Raw genomic sequence first — 20,656 nt, 5'->3', positions numbered from 1 at the left:
GAGAGAGAGAGAGAGAGAGAGAGAGAGAGAGAGAAAGAAAGATGGAACCAGGAAGAAAGAGACACAAAGAGGAGTAGAAACATTGAGACAGAAAAACAGTCACTTTGGATTCAGGTTGTGAGTGGTGTAGAGCAGTAAAGATGAGGGTAATGTGGTCTAACCATGGTAAGGAAACTGCACGCCATCGCTCTCATGTTTAATCTTCCTCTCCTGCATACTGGCCAAATGGTGCTGCACTGAAAAACCCAAACAGGGGAGAAGGGCAGAGTTAACAATATGACAGAGAGAAAGAAAGAGACTTTTGGGATAGAGGAAATCAGGGGGCAGTGTTAATTCATTTTACATCAGATACATGGTGATAAGCTACAGTCTGTCTTGTACTATATTACTATTTACATCCTATCTTACATGTACTCGACAGAAAATTCGAACAAAAGCCAATCACACTAAAGCAATATCCAAGTTTGTACATATGGAACCAGTTCTTAGAGAGAGAGACAGAGACAGAGAGAGAGACAGAGAGAGAAGGAGGGGGGCAGATACAGTATGGAACATTGAGGGAATAAAAAATAAAAAACAGTAAGTAATCATGTATTTTTTCAAAGCTTGTGTCTTATTCACCATTAATACAGGAAACATTGTACATATGAATGCTGTGTTGCATGAATGGAATGACTGAGGGATCATATGGACTCGAAGAACAACTGTACTGTTCATCTTTCTGGAAACTTCCATTCTACAGGGTGTGAAGACCATTATGTAACTTGCTTATGAAAGAAACAGCAGAGTGTCTCCAGAAGCAGTGGTGGTGTGTGTGGGGGATTAGCAAAAGGGAAACAGATGTGAAAAATGTGGTCATGTTGTGGCAATGCAGTGGCTACCACATCCCAGACACGATGATCATCTACTGAACTGACTTTATAGGAATGAAATGCTATTTAAGACGTTTAAACGTCTCCCCACCCTGAAATTGAAGAAGAAATACAAAAAAGTCTTTCTAGAAGATTTATGGCTACTTTTTAGTATATCCAATATGTATACCCCATCTAGCAATAAAATAGAGATTATATATTAATAAATGTCACAAAAAGTAGTGCAGTAACATTCCTACACATCTTCACCCACACAGCAGGCCTAACCACTTAACACACATGCACCCACACACAGACACACACAGTTTTATCTCTCTTCCTTCTGTTAGCCCCAAAGCCCAAATCAAATGAAAAGACCTACATGCAATACTTAATTATAATTATTTATACTAGAGCACTAGCGTGTACTTAGTGTTAAATGATTTTCTGTGGTTCTGACAGTAGTGCCAGCTGCAAAGAAAAGCACAGGCTTACATTAACGTGCTCCTTCTAATACTGTACATTATTGTTTATATGGTAACAACTTACACAGGGATTTGTATGGTAGACACTCCACGTTAACAGATGTAGTACCAGATATTAAAAAATGTGTTATCGTTGATGTGATGAGGAGATAGTTATTTAGCTTTTTTGGAAGGAGTCTCCACTGTCAACGCTTTCTAACAATCAAAGGTAAAATATAGCTTTACTGTTGCCCTGTAACATGACAAATTGCATTTTTTTTGCATTTTATTGACTTTAAGAGAGAGAAAAACAGAGAAGAACAGCTGTTTATAGCTGTTATAACATAACTGATAAGCGGACCTAGCTTGTTTCACGGACATTCCACAATATCAAATGGACAAAACGTGCACTATATGGCCAAATGTATGTAGACACCACTCTTCTGGGAAAGTTTTCCACTAGATTTTGGAGTGTGGCTGTGGGGAGTTGCCCATTCAGCCACAAGAGTATTAGTGAGGTCAGGCACTGATGTTGTGTGAGAGGGCATGAGTAATATTCATAAGGATTTAAAGGTATGTAGTGAGACTTAAACACAGCTCACACTGTAGGGTGGACTTCTCCCAAAACTCTGCTGTGTCTCATTTAGCCACCATTCACAGTTATGTGAATGTGAGGAGTTGTGTTTAGTGTTGATTTTACTATAACCACCAGAAGTGCGCAAGTCAAGTTTTCATTATAGCCGAGTGTTTAATCGCACTGCTTGTGAGGCAGCGAGAAAAATTTGTGGTAGTAAATTTTTGTGTCCCACATTAGTTTGATGCCAATCCCACTGCCCTCACAATTATTTGTAAGCTATTTAAAATGCGGAACATGAACGTTTTTGTCACTGTTTTTTTTTGTACCAGCTGTGTTGGTCATCGTGAGCCCTGATTCAAAAACACGAACAAGATACAAAGGTTCACATGGCTGTTATTCATCATAGCATATTACACCCATTATAATATATTACACGCAAGTGCCACTTTACCTCTTTTAGAGTTTTTTTAGATGTTTTTTTTTAGATTTGACTGTAACCCATATGTTGCTGCACAATTTATCCACCCCCTCTACCCCATCCATCTAGACAGATGTAAATAAACAGCATTTCTGTGGTGAGTTGTGATGGTACATTGGCAAGCATTTTAAGTTGTAATCATTAGTTCCTGTCTGCTCGGGAGGGTAGCGGGTGGTGGGGAGAAGGAGATGATTAAATAAAACAGTAAAAAGAGACATACAGTGTGTCTGAAATCGCTTCCTCACTCACTCCCTCACTGGTTTACTATTTGCTTTAAAGACTGTTCTATATAGTGATCTATATAGGGTGCAAGAGACATGACTGAATTCAGACACTGAGTAGTGAGTGTTCTGGACACGTCATCATGCCCTGCTCCTAAGAGAACTAAGTACCTAGCAAACTGAAACACCAAATATACAGAAGTTTTAAAAGGGATTTTCTGTATTAAATATACACTTTGGCCTTAGTGGTATTTAAACAGCATATTTATTCACCTTTATTTACAAAGCTGGTCAAAATTTCAAGCTAAAAGAAATGGTGGGCAAGAGTGTGCATCGGCTGTACACTGAATTTATGGAGCACTATGTGGTGAAAAATGGGAATGAACTCAGACATTGTAATAGAGAGAGACAGAGAGAGAGGCAGTGATTGGCTGAGCAGATGGGTGGATGAGTGAGGAATTGAATAAACGGATAGGTGGAGAACAGAAAGTGGAAAGAAAGAGTGGTCACATCACACAGCCAGTCTGCTAGCTCAGCTTAAAGCATGTGCTGTAATTCCCAATCTGAATTACTGAATTAATCAGTAACTCATTTCTCTTCATCACAAGTGCCAGTCGAAATCTCACGCCTTAAAAAATATTTGTGAACTGTTTGCTAAAGCTAGCAGGCACATTGACATTAATGTTTTTTTGATGTTGGCTGTGTGAAGAGACTAAGAATGAAGTTGATATACGTGTGTGGGTGTGTGTGTGTGTATACCTGCATCCACATCGTTAGGCCAGCCACTGGGCTGTGAGCTGCCGGGCGCAGGGGAACGGCCCGAGTAGAACACATCATCCACTGGGCTCTCCATTTCACTGTCATCAATGGACTTACGCTTGTTTGAGCTGAGAGCAGGAGAGAGAAGGAGAGACAGGAGAAATGAAAATTACAGACAGTACGCAGACTTGGTGAGCACAGCTTTGCCATGAAAGCTGTCTGTGACCTGGAAGTAGTCACTTAAAGGGTCAGATCAAATTTACCATTTTAACACATGTAATCAATTAGTCAAGACATGTTTTGATGTCTGACATCCACTTAATTAATTTTACACTGGAGCTATAAGGTGATATAGGTGTTCATTAGGTTTTAGCAACCAGATAGATTCCAGTGCAAAACTAGAGACTAGAGACTGGTAGTACAGTAAGTAGAGTGGCTGCCTCACAGTTCTAGGGTCCTCGGTTTGACCCCGAGCTTAGACTACTGCCTGTGTGTGGTGTTTCTGTACATGTTCTCTCCATATCCACTTCGGTTTGCTCATTCACTCCTGAATGAATGAACTATAGAACCACATTTTGGATACCAGACATGTCTTAGCTAAATGATGACATCTGGGGTGAGAGGAACATTCTGTAAATTTCATTACTTTAATTAGTTACATTGAATGATGTCTCCCCAACATCAGTCCAATAAGAAATAGTTCTTTAAAAATAAGCAATAAAGAAAGATCTTCTCTTTTCCTACATTTTGGGAAGAGTAGACTAATCTCACAGCCAGCAAAGTTTGCGACCCCCTAAAATGACCCAATTTACATTCCCAACTTTTAGAACTACTACTTGCGACTACTTGCTAGTAGTTCTATGAGTTACTGAATAATTTATAGTAGTTACTGAATCATATACTTTAAGACAAATAATTAAGTAAAAATCCAGGACTTTAAAGGGTTAAGTAACAATCAGTGAGACCAAAAAACACTCAAAGTATTAAAAAGTATACATTCTTTAAATATATTTGGTTCATGATACATTTACCATTTTGATATAGAACATGTGCTTAAGTTAACTGCTTTGACTATAATGTAACGTTGAGCCAATAAAATGAATTGAGAAAGATGGAATAAAAAGGTAAGAATAACAAATAAGTAACATGGATTTTTAAAAAAAATATTATGTAGTATTAATGTCATAATACATAATGCATTTAGCATGTGATTAAAAATAGAACATAAACATGCTTTCCTGATATGATGAAAATAATATTGTAACTTAGAGTCCTAATCTATCTGCCATCCCATATATCACGGCTGTCAAACTGCAGTCCTGGAGAGCCTCATTGTTTAGTGGACAGCTTAATTGTTTAGTGTTTAACTAATTTTTAGGGTGAAGGCCTTGTGGAGTTTAATCTGGTATGTACAAGCAACCATGCTGCGGCCCTCAAAGACTGCAGCCTTCCATACAGAACATGATAGACTTGTTTGATATATTATTTGATACTGATTTAATTATACCCAGATGATCTTATATTGCCCTGGAATCATATTGGGCCTGATTATGTAATCTTTTTAAAGCTTTTCTATTAGTTCTTTTTAAAAAAATAAATTTTGAATGATATAGCATGCTGCGGCCTTGTTATGATCCCCTTTACTGCATCAAAATAATTGTGGGGAAAAATGGATTGTAATCAACAAGGTAGAAAATCCACTTATCTGGTGGAAAACACATGGGAAGTGTTTCCCTATCACCAACAGTACTAAAAACTGCAAGCCGTAGCACAAATTAAACCGTTAAATTAAAATCGTTGCACTGAGATAAGTCTAAATAGAACAGCTAAAGTGATCCACATAATTCTTAATTTCAACTGAAACATATCACGAAGACTTATAATGTGAGTGTAAGTTTCCATCATCTTTTTTTTTTTAAATTTCTGAAAGGTCTGACTCACATTCTGAACAAATCTTACAAATCTGAACAAAACAGTTAAAGGCTAAATATTTTCTTACTGTCATGACCTCATATTGAACTGAACAGTGTAATTTTTGTTTATTTTATGTCGTCTGTAGAATTTAGCTTTCCTATCTTAAAATACACCTTGTTGTCAGTGTATCCATTCTGATGCTGTGTATGTTAAAACAACAAATTAAAGGAAGAAAGAAATCCTTTTTATGAGGAAATGAATAGCTTGGAGTAGAATATCCAAATCATTTTCTTGTAATTACTGTAATACCAGCATGGCATATGCGGACTAACACTTGGATGAAGATATGTACACCATACATGCCCAAGTTTTCCAAGTTGTATGCTGTATTGCATATGAATGACTCTATTTGGTTTTATCTTTTGAATGTTAGACTTGCTCCTAGCAAACAAATCAAGATTATTGCCTTTAACTTTAACTGTTTAAGTTAAAGCTGATGGTGAGAGGGATGTCCTGAGGCTTACGTATTTGGCCGACTCACCCGAATTACCCTAAATGCTATTTAAGTTTACATTATATCATATTATACTATTTGATTTTTATATGCCTATTAAAATTATACAAAAAATTTATAAATATGTTTTGTGAGTAATGTAATGAGTGAATTTAAAAAAGCATATATGATTAACTGTTGATTCCTGTTTTGATTATCAGCTGCTGTTGCTGATTAAAATCCTCTGAAAACTGCACATAGCCTAAACATTTTGTACAACGCACCTCACTTACACCAAACCAGTGGAATTAGGTGACTTTCACTCAGTCAGCTACTTAGCTCATCTCGGGCTGATTAAATCACATTTTTTCTTAAAAACGAAATTGTCATCAAGGGAAAATATATGTCAAACAAGCCTGGCGTGCACTGGTGTGAATGAGAAATGGACAGTGTTCAGATGTTCAGGCTCAGACACAGAGAGAGTTACTGCACGACAAAAAGAAGTGGAGTGCAGAGAAGAGCAGACTGTGGGGTGTACCTCCGAGGGAGACTGCCATACAGCTCCATTTCAGTCCTGTGGCGGCCCAGAAAAATGAGGGAAAAGAATGTAGACAGAGTGTGTGTGTGTGTGTGTGAGTGTGAGTGTGAGAGAGAAAAGCAAACAGTGAAAAGGAAAGAAATAGAGACAGACAGAGAAAAAAGAGAGACAGTAGGATAAATGCAGAGATCAGAGAGGCAAGACCAGAAAAAAGAGAAAGCTGTGTCACAAATTTGGGAAAAGAGAGAAAGCATTGGCCAAGCACATTTACTCACATGCAAGTAAGTGAACTTCATTATGTGTATATGTGTGTGTGTGTGTGTGTACCTGGTCGATGGGGTGGACGTGATGGACCGGCGACCCAGGTTGATGTTGTAATATCCAGGACTGTCCAGGTCGGCCAGGGAGAAGTTGGGACCGGTAGCCGTGGCAACCGGAGCTAAAGAACAGAAAGAGCAAGAAAGAACAGAATTACTACCTTCACAGATGCATCACTTACCTATTTCAGTTTTGTATAATTTACTGTACTGGCAATTTTTGATTTTAAACTACATATGCCTTGTAAGGAGCAGAGTTCTGCCTGAGGGTGGAGCTAATTTCTGGGCCAGAAAAATGTAAACAAACATTATAGTTAAATAGATACCTTTTTCTATGTCTAGAAACACTTTTAGCCATTTAAATAGCACCTGTTAGTGTCAGTGAGAGGACACCTATGAAATCATTCCATCACTCTATCAGAGGATGATAGAAGAAGAGAGGAAATGTGTCTGTGTGACTCACTCTGTGACACGCGGACCAGCTCGGCCACGTTCCACACTCCTGAAGTCACAAAGCAGTCCTGGAAACTCAAGTGCCCTGGGGTGCGAGAAAGCAACAGAGAATGACACACATACACACGCACACACACACACACTAAAAAAAATGGCCTAACCACATGGACCACATTGTTAAATTCATCCTTCTATTTAGAATGTGTGCTGTCACAGTGGGACAATAACAGGATGGAAGTTTTTGGTTAGTCCCGCTATGGAAGGCGTGTTTGACCGAGGTGTTCAGAGAAAAACTGAAGCTTAATGAGGATGCTAAACATGGCCGAGGGACTGTGTGTTCAACTCCACTTATTCAGTGGTTCAACGATTTTTAAAATTGACATAAACAGTACTTAGAATGTGAGTGAATCACATTTAAAAGAGCAATTTGTAATTTTTTGAGCCCTCAGCTTCCGCAACACTAAGAATTCTCCTTCCTCCCAGTTGACCCAGAATCCTCTGCTGGAACTGCCTAGTGGAAAATTGACAGAGCTGAATCTTTAAGAAGAAAGTATAGGTCTTGAACCAGGAGTTAAAAAAAGATGTATAGCAGTTTCACCAATGTGCATCGAATGTTTTAGTTTAAGTCTTTGCTAGTTTCCATGTGGTTGTTAAATAACTGTGCTGAGAGTAAATCTTGTAAAACCTACAGGTGCCCTTTGCTGTTCAATTCAATCATGCTGTGTCCATGCCTGTATTGTAAGTATACACTTCACACACGTCAGGGCTTTTCACATTTCTTAGTCTTGTGTTGGCTTTTGTGATTTTTAATACTAGGTTCACACTATGGTTCGGTGTACAAATACAAATATAAAAATAAACATAAATATTAATATAAATATAATATTACAGTTGCCTTGTGTGACCACAACATGAAAGGGACACAGACACGAAAAAAACATTTGCAAACAGTTTTAGGTTTTTTAGGTTTAAGATATGCATTTAGAGGATGTCTAGAGAGAGAGACAAAATGCACCCCCTTTATTCCAAAGCACTTCCGCAGGTAAACTTAAAACTGACTGGCCACCCCATTGCTCCTGCACTGACACAGCAGGACCAGAGAGAGCAGGGGGTCATAAAAATAACTATAAATATATGCTGAAGTATAAGAAAATCTGTGTATATGGGAGCTGCTTGTGCTCCCCCATGTGTGTGTACCAGTAACAGTGTGTGTGTACATAGGTGCCTGGATCTAATAATACAGACAGGCCTTTACAAGTGATTCCATACATTGTGTAGGTGCATGTGTTTAACAGTCACTATAAGTAACTGGGTTATTGTTTCTGATCCATCCACATGATCGGCTGGGGTCAGTGTGTACTTGCATGCGTGCAACAGCAATGTTGGAGCATGAGCTCAGCGCTGCTCTATTTGGGAACCATGTGGTTTCCATCAGCCAATCATGCCAGAGTGATTTATGAGCATTCAAGCAGCCGAGCAGTGCCTAACTACTATGAACTGGAATCACTTGGATATGTGTGTGTGCAAATATGCACAATATGTATAGTGTGTTTGAGAAAATGTTTCTGACCCAGGAAAATAACATGTTTTGGAGCATTCCATCAGATAACACTAGTTCAAATGAAATTTCTAATATGTCATATATTCTGTAGGTTGCAGCATATACTGTAACAAGAGCGTCTAGAGGGTGCTGCAACTTGAATCTGCTTGATGCCTTCATTTCTGGCATTAAAAACACAATAACAATTCATCAGAGAATCTGATAGAATCGTCAACTGTACTCTCATATAGAAAAGTAATAATTCTTACATGTTTAAATACATATGCATATACAATATGTATCTGTTCTAAGCTTACCATTGGGTGGCGGCTTGACGTCTGCTTCTCCTTGCTGGTTAGAGTTCTCTGATTGTCCAGATTCTGTAGAGAAATGACGAAGATAGAATTAGGAATTCCAAAACACAGTGACTGAGCCAAGACTAAGGAGACTTAGGTTCTTTCCACACTTGAATGATGAACGATGACACAATAAATGATGACACAACAACAAACTAATTGTACAAGATGTATAACAGACATTCTACTTTAAAACCTAAAGAACGTTTTTGAAGAAAGTCTAATCCTGACTTGTGTTAGTTTATTCATCAGGGTCCTTGTTGGCGGATGCTCCTGACGGCCTGCCATAGAGCTTGCGCTTACCCCATACTCTGAAAATGTCCTCCCTCTGTCACAAAATCAGCCCTTACAACCATTGCAAAATAAAAATCTGATGAGGACAAAAATTCATCAAAGAACTTCAAATTTGAGAGAACCTCGAATTTTCTATTAGAAACTTTCTGTACAAGTGTGAGGAGTATAGTACTCTAAAGCCAGAGGCAAATCCATTTTAGACATCGGTTGGCAAAAGCACACTAAGAAGAATATCTGATTAGTTCCTCGGTGCAAACAAATGGCCAAATACTGACATTGCTGTATTGGTGTCATGGTTGATCTATAATTCCTTATACCCAGTAAATCTGGTCAAATTACCTACAACTCTACACTGAGAATTTTAATCAATGCAGGCGTGATATGATTCATTATTCAGCATGAATTGCTTATGAGTAATAAACTTATTTGTAATATACTATATGGCCAAAAGTTTGTGGATATCTGACCACCACACCCATAGGTAGGCCTTCCTCAAAATTTTGCCACAAAGGCGGAAGCACACAATTGTTTAGAATGTCTTTGTACGCTGTTGCTTTACAATTTCCCTTCACTAGCACTAAGGGGCGCAAACATGTTCCAGCATGACAATGCCCCTGTGCATAAAGCAAGGGCCATGAAAACATGGTTTGTCAAGGTTTAAGTGGAAGAACTTGAGTGGTCAGCATAGAGCCCTGACCTCAACCCCACTGAACTGGGATGAACTGGAAAGCCAAGGGCATCCCAGGCCTCCTCGCCCTGATCTCACTAATGCTCTTGTGGCTGAATGGACAAATTCCCACAGCCATGCTCCAAAATCTAGTTGGAAGCCTTCCCTGAAGAGTGGAGGTTATTGTAACAGCAAAGGGGCAGAGGGTAAATCTGGAATGGGATGTTCCATTCCAGATTTCCAGATGGTCAAGTGTCCACAAACTTTTGGCCATATAGTGTATGATTTAAAGTCAGAAGTGAGGTGGCAATTGGGGTGGCAACATTGTCTTCCAAAACTGGTCTCACTGCATAGTCCACTGCGTTAATGGTACATAAAAATAGCATTTACTAAACATCAGCCCTCATTATTAGGCCATGTAAGATGTAGACGGAACTTTGTGTGCAGCCATACAGATGTTTACAGAGTGTCTCTAACTAAACTGATATCGTAGAGGCCAGACCGTTCTTGGATGTTGTACTTGGCCCAGATTCAGTGACATTCTTTATTTCTGCTATCTAGTGTGTTTTAATAACCATATATTATACTGGAATATTCTTTAAAATAAGCATTGAATACTAACTAATCAACAAACGTCTTTCATTCTTTCACCAACAGCATAGTGCAAATATAAGTGCTGTATATCAGAATCAGCGAAAGCTATTGCTGCCATTGCAAGTGCTACAATATGAGCCACAACAACAGTAACAAATGTAAATAATGGAAAACTGATACAAAAAGAGGCACTGGCAAAATTAGAATGTGGAAGAAAACCAAGAGCCCTTTTTTCCCCTCACTTGCTCCCTTTCTCGTTGCATGCGCTTCGGTCGCTCTGCGGAATCCTGGCAGCCATCTTAGCATTTGGCAGCCATCTTAGCACTAGTGGTGTCAGAGAATTCCTGCTAGCTTAACGTTTGCAAACACCCTCACTAATACAGGGACACACTGCTTGTAAAAAGACATAAATACCTCTTTTAATGCAGTGACTATATACATAAAAATATGTCTAAAGCTATACAGCTATATTCAGACAGCTAAATGCTAATCCATCTGACAGTTAAATGCTAATCCAGAGTCACATATACAACTATATGAATTACATGGGTCATTCATTTTTTTTTCTGGCCATTTTACATACAACCATATGTAGACATGTATGTACAGAAAATGAGGATTAGCCATCTTTTAACCTTAGAAGTCCATGGGTAGTGTAATGAGAGACACTAATCAATGAAGAGCATAATTTCTGCAAATTTTAAGGGAAGACAAGTCAGGCAATGGCATGAGCTATAATATGTTTATCAAGTGTTGGGATATTGTATTATTTTCCACATGTAGTCATTAAAATCCACAATTAGCTTTAACTAAAGAGCTAAGTCCGATTTATTTCTTACAGAAAAGTAAACTCAAGTGAAGGCATCAATTAAGCTTAAAAATGATCAGATTAACCAAATCAATTCAACAAAAAAGTAAATAACTTAATTAGCAGTCAAGATAATTTTTATTATTATGGTATACATATTTTTTTTATTATACCAGATACAACTGGTAGGGTTAGCGGCAGGGCATTCATGCCATTATCTACTACTTTACAGAGATGAAATTGAACAAAATCTAACATCAGTTGTCTTTGCACAGAGATGATTGGTAGTAGTATTCATACAAACTGGTGTGAATTCAATTGTATGTTTTGTATAGTTAATAAATCTAGTTAAAATGCACAGGAATGTGATTGGATTGGTATCCAGGCTAATTACGTGTCACAATTTTTGAGGTGTGTAACAATACTTGGAAGGCCTAAAGAAAAATGTAGGGAGGATGTATTTCATGGAAATGTGATGAACTAAGAATACAAGTATTATTTAAACCTTACTACAGTATAGTAAGATTGTAATATTACATAAGTATTTTTCACCTCTTCTCCCAGCTATCTCCCTCTAGTGGTGTGCAGAACTGAACAGGGACGAGGGTTCTGGGTTTTCAACAAGCTCTAATCCAATTACAAGACACATTAATGGAGCCTTACTGTGCAGAGCTGGACCAGAGTGAATGGAAAAGCTCATGCTATTGGACAGAGACAAAAACGAGGCGAGCAGGGGGCAGCTCACCCTCATGCTCACAATGGAGGCTCTGTCCATTATTAGAGCTGAGGCCCTGTGGTGTCCAGCCACTGCTGTTATCAGCAAATCACAATACACCCTCCATGCACACACAACAAACACATAAACACACACAGCTCAATAATGTATCCCAAAAAATGCTCAGCACCATCCTTATCAATCCAGCACACTCACCCAGAGGACTCCTGAACACAGCACAGGCCAAAACTAATGCATTGCACACACACATATACACAAGTGCAAAAAAAAGTATACACTCTACCAAACATTGGTTTAAAGAAATAAACAATGAACTGTGAATTTAAGCTAATATTCACATAACGGCCACTTCAGTAACTTTCAAGAACTCTGACAAACCAAAAGCACCAAATCTAATTGACTCATTCCCAAAGCGCATATTCCTAAACAACCGTGCTTGCAAATGACTGTGCACAAACAAAGGTTTGTTTTTCATTTAATTATTTATTTTGTAGCTTATGCATTTGCCAATGAGCTCAGATTGCCAGTTTATCGCAGACTCACACTGGCAAATGGAGAGGATTAATCTAACACAGGCCTGCTGCAGGACATCTCAAACACCAACAATATAAAATCAACAGTACACAGAGAAGCTGGGTCAAGTAAACTCACAGAGTAGAGGGTAAGGAGAAAACTGTAAAGAAAAATGAGTGAGTCAAGGTCATATTTTTATCTGATACTTTTAATGGCTCAGATTAATTTTATTTATTAACCCACAGTAATAGATTCTTCTCATTTTAGTTATATAATATTTAGCTAAATTTTACTTTTCTTGTGTGATCTGGAATCCACATAAATATTCAACATCATTACATCATTTTTACAGAATATGAAATAGGCTGAATATCTGTCACAGTTAAGCTGAACCTCAAAATGATTTCTATTCATTATATAAAGCAATTGCATAAGATATAATATACTGGTGTTGTACAGTAGTGCACTATATGGTCAATAGACGCTATTTGAGATTCAGCCACAAGAAAACAAGTAACTCCAAGTTGGATACTGTTAACTACTTAATGTAATATTAATTTTAGGACACTTTGTTTGTTTTTATATTTATAAGACATACTGATACATACATTCATTAAAAATGATGGATAATTTGAAATATGCACAAATAAAGTATACCAAGAAACAAGCCAACATTTTCAGGGCATGTGTTTCAACAGACTTACATTAGTCAAAGTTAGATTTATGTTACAATATGTGATCTTGAAATTCCAGTGTTTTTTACCCTTCAACTATTAGAAATATTATCAAAATTTGAATAGTATCCAAGTGAAGCTTTGTTGTGACAACCATATTCTAGTTAGTTTGTATGCTGTCTCTCTATGTATAATACATCCTGTTGCCAGCTGTCATTTTCTGACTGTGATGTAAAACTTGGAGAAAAAGATTTCAGCAGCTCACCACTGACTGTTAATCTGATATTGAACTTCATATGACCTTTTATCTGCCATTTATCAACATATTGCCCTCTATCTGTGTGTGTACTGCCCTCTATCTGTTGGCCTTCTATCTGTGTGTGTATTTAAACAAACTGATTTGATCTGTTGTTCTTATTCGAAGTTGCTTTCTTCATAACAAATCTGACATGTGTGTTACAGATGAACCACCTGAACACACACATAAAAAACAACCCAGTGCAGCAAATGTCTTTGAGGGTAATAATGGAAAAAACATGGTGTGTATATATAGATTATACAGTGTTAACTATGTTTAATATACTGACTAATAAAACCGAGCTGACACCTCCACACTACAGACAGAAATATATGCTCACGCCTTACCACACGACAAAGGACAAAGAGGCACAACACCCACTCCCCCAACCCAACCAAGTGGGTTTTGCATAAGAGGTTTATTGGTATGTTGCTAAACATTCTGACCTTTTTTTAATCCCTAATGCGCTTAAAATGTTCCAAACCCTTCTAATCCCCAAGGCAATCCCACACAGATGTTCTCAGAGCTCTTCTATTGGAGTATTTTATTTAAGTATCCCCCCTTCCCGCCGCTGTGCACATTATTCATTTCCTATCTTATAAAAGCACACTTGATTCTGTGCCTGCGCCCCCTCACCTGAGGCTCTGCAGCAGGCACTCTTTATGGACACCGCTGCACGGGAGGGCCTTTCACTGAAATGCTTCATCAGACGCAGTCAGATCAGCGGGTAGAAAGCTGAAGGGGGCCTACCTGCTCCACCGCCCACCCCCCAACACACACACACATGCACGCACGCTAACTCTGAGCTCACCTCCTTGTGTTCTTTAAAATGTGTGTGTATGGATTAATGTATGAGGAGGAATAATATGAGAGTTAATGAGTACATAAATGAACTCTGTTTGCACGTGATATAAAATAAATAAGAAACGTGTGCCTTGTTCCTAAGCATGTGTGTGTGTGTGTGTGTGTGTGTGTGTGTGTGTGGATGAGGTGTACACATGCAAATAAGGAACTAAAAGTTTATACATTCCTGCCCAATTTTTGCCAATTCTTCTTCCCATACCAGTTCTAACTTTATCAGATGTCATATACCTCCTTCAAATCAGGTCACTGAAACACCCACATATCCTTTTTAACCCATTTTATCCGTTTTAACCTCTAGGATTTATTTGCAGATAAATTGTAGAGACACATTTCCTTTTTTAACCAAGAAACCATAAAGGGGTGTAACTGAACATACAGTATGTATATAAACTGATATGTTGCACCATTTTATTTTTGGAAAATTAATGTTTGGAAATCAGTAGCTCCTTTCTACTGACACACTAAAAAATAATACATCAATATATAAGACAATATTTTGATTAAAAAGGTAGTGTGCTTAACACTTTTGCATAGCATAGAAGAATTAAAAATAATAAAGTAATAAATGAAGAGGAAATAAAAATTGCATCTAGCATCTAGAGTATAGAGGTTTCAAATTTCAGACAATGTCATTCTTCATCTGTGCAGGAAAAGTGTTTTTCAAGCTCTAGGAGGTCAAACTGAATGATATTAAAAATATATACAAAATTGAATCAATCATTAAAATTTATTAATAAATTATTATATTGCCTCCTTGGGATTTTCTTTGCTTACCCTGTTTGGTTTATGATGCCTCTCAAAGTATAAGATTATAGACACTTAAATTCATGTATTAAATTTCTGTACTATTGTAAGCAAACTAATTTTAAAGATAATATATTGTAGATAAGAATATATATTATAGAAACTGTAATACATTAGAGAATACATTAGAGTAATACATTAGAGTAGACTATACACACAGCACTAAAGCGAGCATGTTTTAAAATTCATGTACAAGTGTGAAAGCCACTACAGTGTGAGATTTGTACATAATATTGTGTCTGGGCATGTGAATGAAAGCCTTTGGCTAGGCAGACATTCTACCTCTGCCCATGTGTGTGTATATAAACGCAAGCGTGACTGTGCGTCTGTGTAAATATAAATGCGAGCAGGAGTGTGTGCATGTGAGTCTGTTCCTGTGTGTGTGCGTGTGAGTCTGTTCCTGTGTGTGTGTGCGCGCTTGGCCCGGGTCGTGCCAGAGAGGAGCAGGTGTGCTGAGATCTGCCCTGCCTTGCATGCTGCCCATCTGTGTGCCCGTCTGTGCCCGCTGCCTGCCAACTACACGCCCAGTGCAGAGAGAGACAGAGACAGAGAGACAGATAGAGAGGGGGAGCTCTAGGGCCTAGCTTAAGGCTATAGCAGGAAGGAAGAGAGATGAAGAGAGAAAGAGAGATGGAAATGTGGGTAAACCTGTTGAAGACCATGCAGAAAAGAACCTGCAGAATAGGATTATGATTGTTGCAGTAATATAATATGATCATCACAAAAGGCCACAATATTCTGCGCATTTTATGTATGTGTATAGATTCTGTCACATCAGAATCAAATTTTGCAAATTAATCACAAATTGATATTAGCAGGGCTATTACTTATGGCATGGGTTGGAGGATGAAGAATGCAGCATAAGCTTAAAAGAAGGTGTGGCAGGAAAATGAAAAAAAAAAAGAGAATAAAAGGCAGAACACTAAACGACAGGGTATAGTAAGGCAACTGGACTGTGGAAAAAAAATCATGGATGAGGAGAGAGAGAGAGAAAATAAAAGAATGGTGGGAAGGGGGAAGGGAGGCGAGACTGGCAGAATGCCCATTTTTTTCATGTTCAGTCCGCACGTCTTCTGGTTAGAGAGATGTACACGCAGATGTATAGAGCCGTCTGGCACAGACACACAGCACTGCAGACAGCTGCTCTTTCCCAAGATAATAGTGCAACTCTAATCCATACATTCAGTGTGCATGCAAATACACACCACAACACACACACACACACACAACTCTTAATCCATACAGAAGTGGCTGGGCCTGTGAGCGATCTATCAACCGTACCACACTATTTATGCAGTGAGGGTCTGAATCGGTGATGCGATTTCTGCACACTTGAAAGATTAAAGTACTGCCGCAATAAGCTTCCGATTTAGCAATTAAAAGTTGCCACTTAAACTTTCACTAATACAAAACAGAATGCTAACCATGGTGCCATCAATGTGGTATAATCCAGATCTATTCACAAGATGCAAGTACAAAGTGCTGTAATGCTGATTTGATTAATTCCAGATGTGCATGATCAGTAAAGTGGAGATGGAGGAAGCACCTGCCACCAGGGGGCGCACATGGAGATCAGTGAGTAGCTGTGAAAGCTGCATGTAACAAGAAGTTACAAAAACAATAAAAACATTATGTTTTTTAATAAATAATAATAATAATAATAATAATAATAATAATAATAATAATACACCTGTTAAATGAAAAGATACAAGGCCTACATGATTCAGATACAGGTATCTACTAGATACAGGCAGAGTTTGAGAAACATTTCTAGTTTTTTTTTTTTTTTTTTTAGCTTGTGAGTAGTTTACAAAAGCTATATTATTGGTTGGTTGAAGCACAACTAACTTAAGTTTATATGAGTTGGCTCTTCACTTGCTTTATTTTGTTTGGTTTATTTTGTTCTATTTATGTTTGGAAATTGCACATAAAGCTATCTGTTTTTGCATCTTGCTTTTGCTCCAAAAATGGACATAAGCTTTTTTTCTCTATTGCATTATGCTTGTGTCGAAGATGCCAGCAAGTCCACATGAACAGAAAAACTTGATTTTTTTGGCTACAATGCAATCAGCCTAAGTGGTGATTTTGAAATCCAGTAATGACTTTACTGCAATATACATTACTGTATGGTGTTTTCATGACCAACTGAATAATCTGGTAATTACCAAAATCACACAGTGATCAAATTATTAGCAAACGCTGTGTACTTGACCAATAGATGTGTATCTTCATATAGGATAGGTTTATTATTGGTACAGATGAGTGCAGAAGTAAGGCAGGCAAAATCCAAGACAGCAAAGTCCAAAACAATGTTCCAAAGTCGTCATCGGTATAAAACAAGATGCTGAAGCTAAAGGATTAATTCATACACCAAGTCAAATTAAGGAAGTCCAAGGTCAATATGACAATAATCCAAATACTGTGGCTGAGAACACACTATGGAAGTGGCAAGACTTTATAATGACAAAGGTGCGAGGTTTGTTAATAGTGATAGACTAATGAGACACATTTAACACTACAAACCTTAGTAAACCTGAGAAGAGACAATACCCTAGTGAGTGTGCTGGACTGTTGGTGGGTTTTGGTGGACTGGGGTGATAGATTTACACATAAGCCCATGAGCTCATCGAGGGAAGGTGAATGTCTTTCAATCACCTTTCTTCTTTTAAGATTAACTGGATCAGGCAAAGCCACCTTCTTGTACTGAGTCAGTCCAGACTAGGACTGTTCAAATATAAATATTCTAACTAACTAGTGGATTAATTAATCTCAAGAAAGCCCTGTACAGCACTGTAACACTCAGGCTGACTACACTGCATAAATGAAGATTGATCAGACAGGTCTATTCATCAGTCCATTTTCTGTACAGCTTATCCTACACAGGGTTGTGGGGAGCCTGGAGCCTATAACAGGGGACTTGGCGCACAAGGTGGGGGACACCTGGGACGGGGTGCCAACTACCACAGGGCACAATCGCGCGCGCACACACACACACACACCCATTCTCACACACTACAGACAATTTTGGAAATACCAATCAGCCTACAATGCATGTCTTTGGACTGGGGAAGGAAACCCCCAGCCCATGATATGCTACTGTAAGGATTAAACATACTCTACACAAGTGCATAAACACAGACCCTGAGCAGTGAAAAATGAGCATCATATCTCATTCTCTTCTGTGTCACCTGAAAATTCTTGTCACAAGCTTGCCATTAGGGGTGCTGTAGCAGGCAACAACAGGTTGAAGCTGTCAGCTTTGATTTGTGATTTCTCTCATGGCAGACCAGTTTGATGAGTGTTTTTTCCCTAACATGTTCATGCACATTTCTGCAGCACTTGGTCATCTCTTGAAAACTGATTGAAAACTGATTGAAAATGCTAAGCAATGACTAGTAACCGATTTGATCCTTAGTTCAGGTTACTGTCTGTGTGGAGGTCCTCCCTGTGCACGTGTGGGTTTCCTCCGGGTTCTCTGGTTTCGTCTCACTTCCAAAAATATGCCAGAAGATAAATTTGCGACATAAAATTTCCCCTTAGATGTGAACGAGTGTGCGAATGTTCTGATATACCCCTACTCCAGTTTATCTATTACTCCTTCCCTCCCTCTTTTATATTCCTTCTCTGTTTTTCAGAGTGTTATTATCCAGCTCTCTGAAAAACAAGTACGTCACTAGACACCATCGCTGGGTCCAACTACTACACAACCGAGCTTACATAAGTCTTCTATATAGTGTTATGTCTGCAGATCAGACTTAGTAGCAGTGGGCAGCGATTCAGATGAGATGACATGGTAGTGCATCATAAGGACTGTTATCTTCTAAAGAGCTCATAGGGGAAGTGAACTGATGGGAAAGAGGGCGGAGAGCGGATAGAGTGACCCCAAATTTGCAACAATAAACCCATTCTGTGCCCCCACTCAATGACCATATAATGTAGCACGAGACTATATAATAGCACTTTCTGAAAAAAGTGTGGGGAGGATATGTGGGAGAAGATATGCAATGCGCCCCCCGGGGGAGCACTCTATATGCATTGTGTGTGTGTGTGAGTCGGGAGTGTGGATCATGTGATGGCACTATGTGCCAAAAAGAGAGCTTGAAAGTAAGTTGGTGAGAAAGAGAGAGGGGGGGTGAGGGGGTTGGGGAAGCTGTGGGAACGGCAGGTCTTGCCAAGAAAGACAAGCACAGGGAAAATAAAAAGAAAGAGAGACTTGTTGGCAAAGAGTGAAGGAGGCCAGATAGTGATGAGAGAGAAAGTGATAAATGTTAAAGGAGAGAAAGAGAGAGACAGTTAAAGTGGGAGTGAATGGATGGGGATGAGACGGGCAGGTGTGGTGAGGAAAAAGAGGAGAGCACTTAAACTGAGAACATAAGACGAATGATAAGAGCAAAAGACTTTATGAGTAGACTGAGGTTAATACCAAGTCTAAAATCATTATGTATCCCTGATCTGCTCAGCTCTTGGTTTTCTAAGATGCCTTCCAAAGAAACTGCCAATCAACTGCCTTTACTTCACCTTCTTCAAATTCTTTACTCCTAAAGACATATAGTGGCAAATAAAACCACAACTGCTAATGTATTGGAATAAATGACTAAATAATGAAATAAATCAACCAAGTTTCCACTAACTATGGCAGTATTCTTTAAACAAAAGACAGAAAGGAGTGAAGGGAGTTCAGTAAACTACCACGCTTTTATTAACACACAGCTATTTATCACTTTTGTTTGGGAGAACCCACTGCCTTGAGGGGTCTATGTCCACCTGCCGCCTCGCACACACACTGCCCTAAACATAATTGTTCCATTCAGTACATAAAAGACTTGACACTTCATTAAGACACACATCCATCACCCACCATTCAAACATGGAGTGTTCATTCCTTAGACACTGTGTAAACATACAATACATCAAGGCAAAATCACACACATACATCAACGGCCATTACAAGAGAATTTATTTTATACATATGCAGTGACCTCCAGAATTATTGGTCTTATTGGCTTCATAGAATTAGCAAAATGAATATATGTATAAAAGGAATAACATAATAAGTGATATTTTGAGCGCAAACATAAAGCAACATTATATAGTTTTATTTACAGGATTTTGTTTTCAAAGATATTTTGTTGAGCAGTGTTTGCACTGTAGAAAATAACAGTACTGACTCACTTCCTGTAATGTTTATCCAGGCTGGAGACACTTGTACAGAATCTTGGGCCATTCCTCAGAACATCTTAAGCTCCTTTATGTTCTTAGATTTGTGCAATTCAGACCACAGGTTTTCAGCAAAGTTCAAATAGTCGTTGATTTTGTGTTTCTTTAAACATTTCTCTACCTAAATCTGAACGTCCTGGTAGAAGCAACCAGATTTTGGGCTGAAGTATTCTGGTATGCTGCAGAATTCATGATTTTATCAATCTGTAAAAGAGCCCCTAAATCA

At 38.4% G+C, this 20,656-nt stretch overlaps 1 protein-coding gene across 10 annotated transcripts in view; it reads right to left on the bottom strand.

Moving 5' to 3' along the window:
• nfixb (nuclear factor I/Xb) overlaps positions 1-20,656 on the bottom strand; it is a 143,615-nt gene that overhangs the window by 20,634 nt on the left and 102,325 nt on the right. For 7 of the 10 annotated variants that reach the window (XM_026916656.3, XM_034310244.2, XM_053239050.1 and 4 more), the window contains 6 exons: positions 8,923-8,985; positions 7,076-7,150; positions 6,623-6,734; positions 6,296-6,331; positions 3,351-3,478; positions 162-236 (listed from right to left, as the gene is read on the bottom strand). In XM_026916656.3, coding sequence (XP_026772457.2) covers positions 162-236; positions 3,351-3,478; positions 6,296-6,331; positions 6,623-6,734; positions 7,076-7,150; positions 8,923-8,985 — 489 coding nt within the window. The remainder of the gene's footprint in view (positions 1-161; positions 237-3,350; positions 3,479-6,295; positions 6,332-6,622; positions 6,735-7,075; positions 7,151-8,922; positions 8,986-20,656) is intronic. The other 3 variants (XM_053239053.1, XM_034310250.2, XM_034310249.2) reach the window with 3 other exon arrangements.

Source organism: Pangasianodon hypophthalmus, chromosome 13 (genome assembly GCF_027358585.1).
Source record: "Pangasianodon hypophthalmus isolate fPanHyp1 chromosome 13, fPanHyp1.pri, whole genome shotgun sequence".
Lineage (NCBI taxonomy): Eukaryota > Metazoa > Chordata > Actinopteri > Siluriformes > Pangasiidae > Pangasianodon > Pangasianodon hypophthalmus.
Note: the sequence above shows the minus strand (reverse complement) of the source record. Positions and strands in the feature narration are given on the sequence as shown.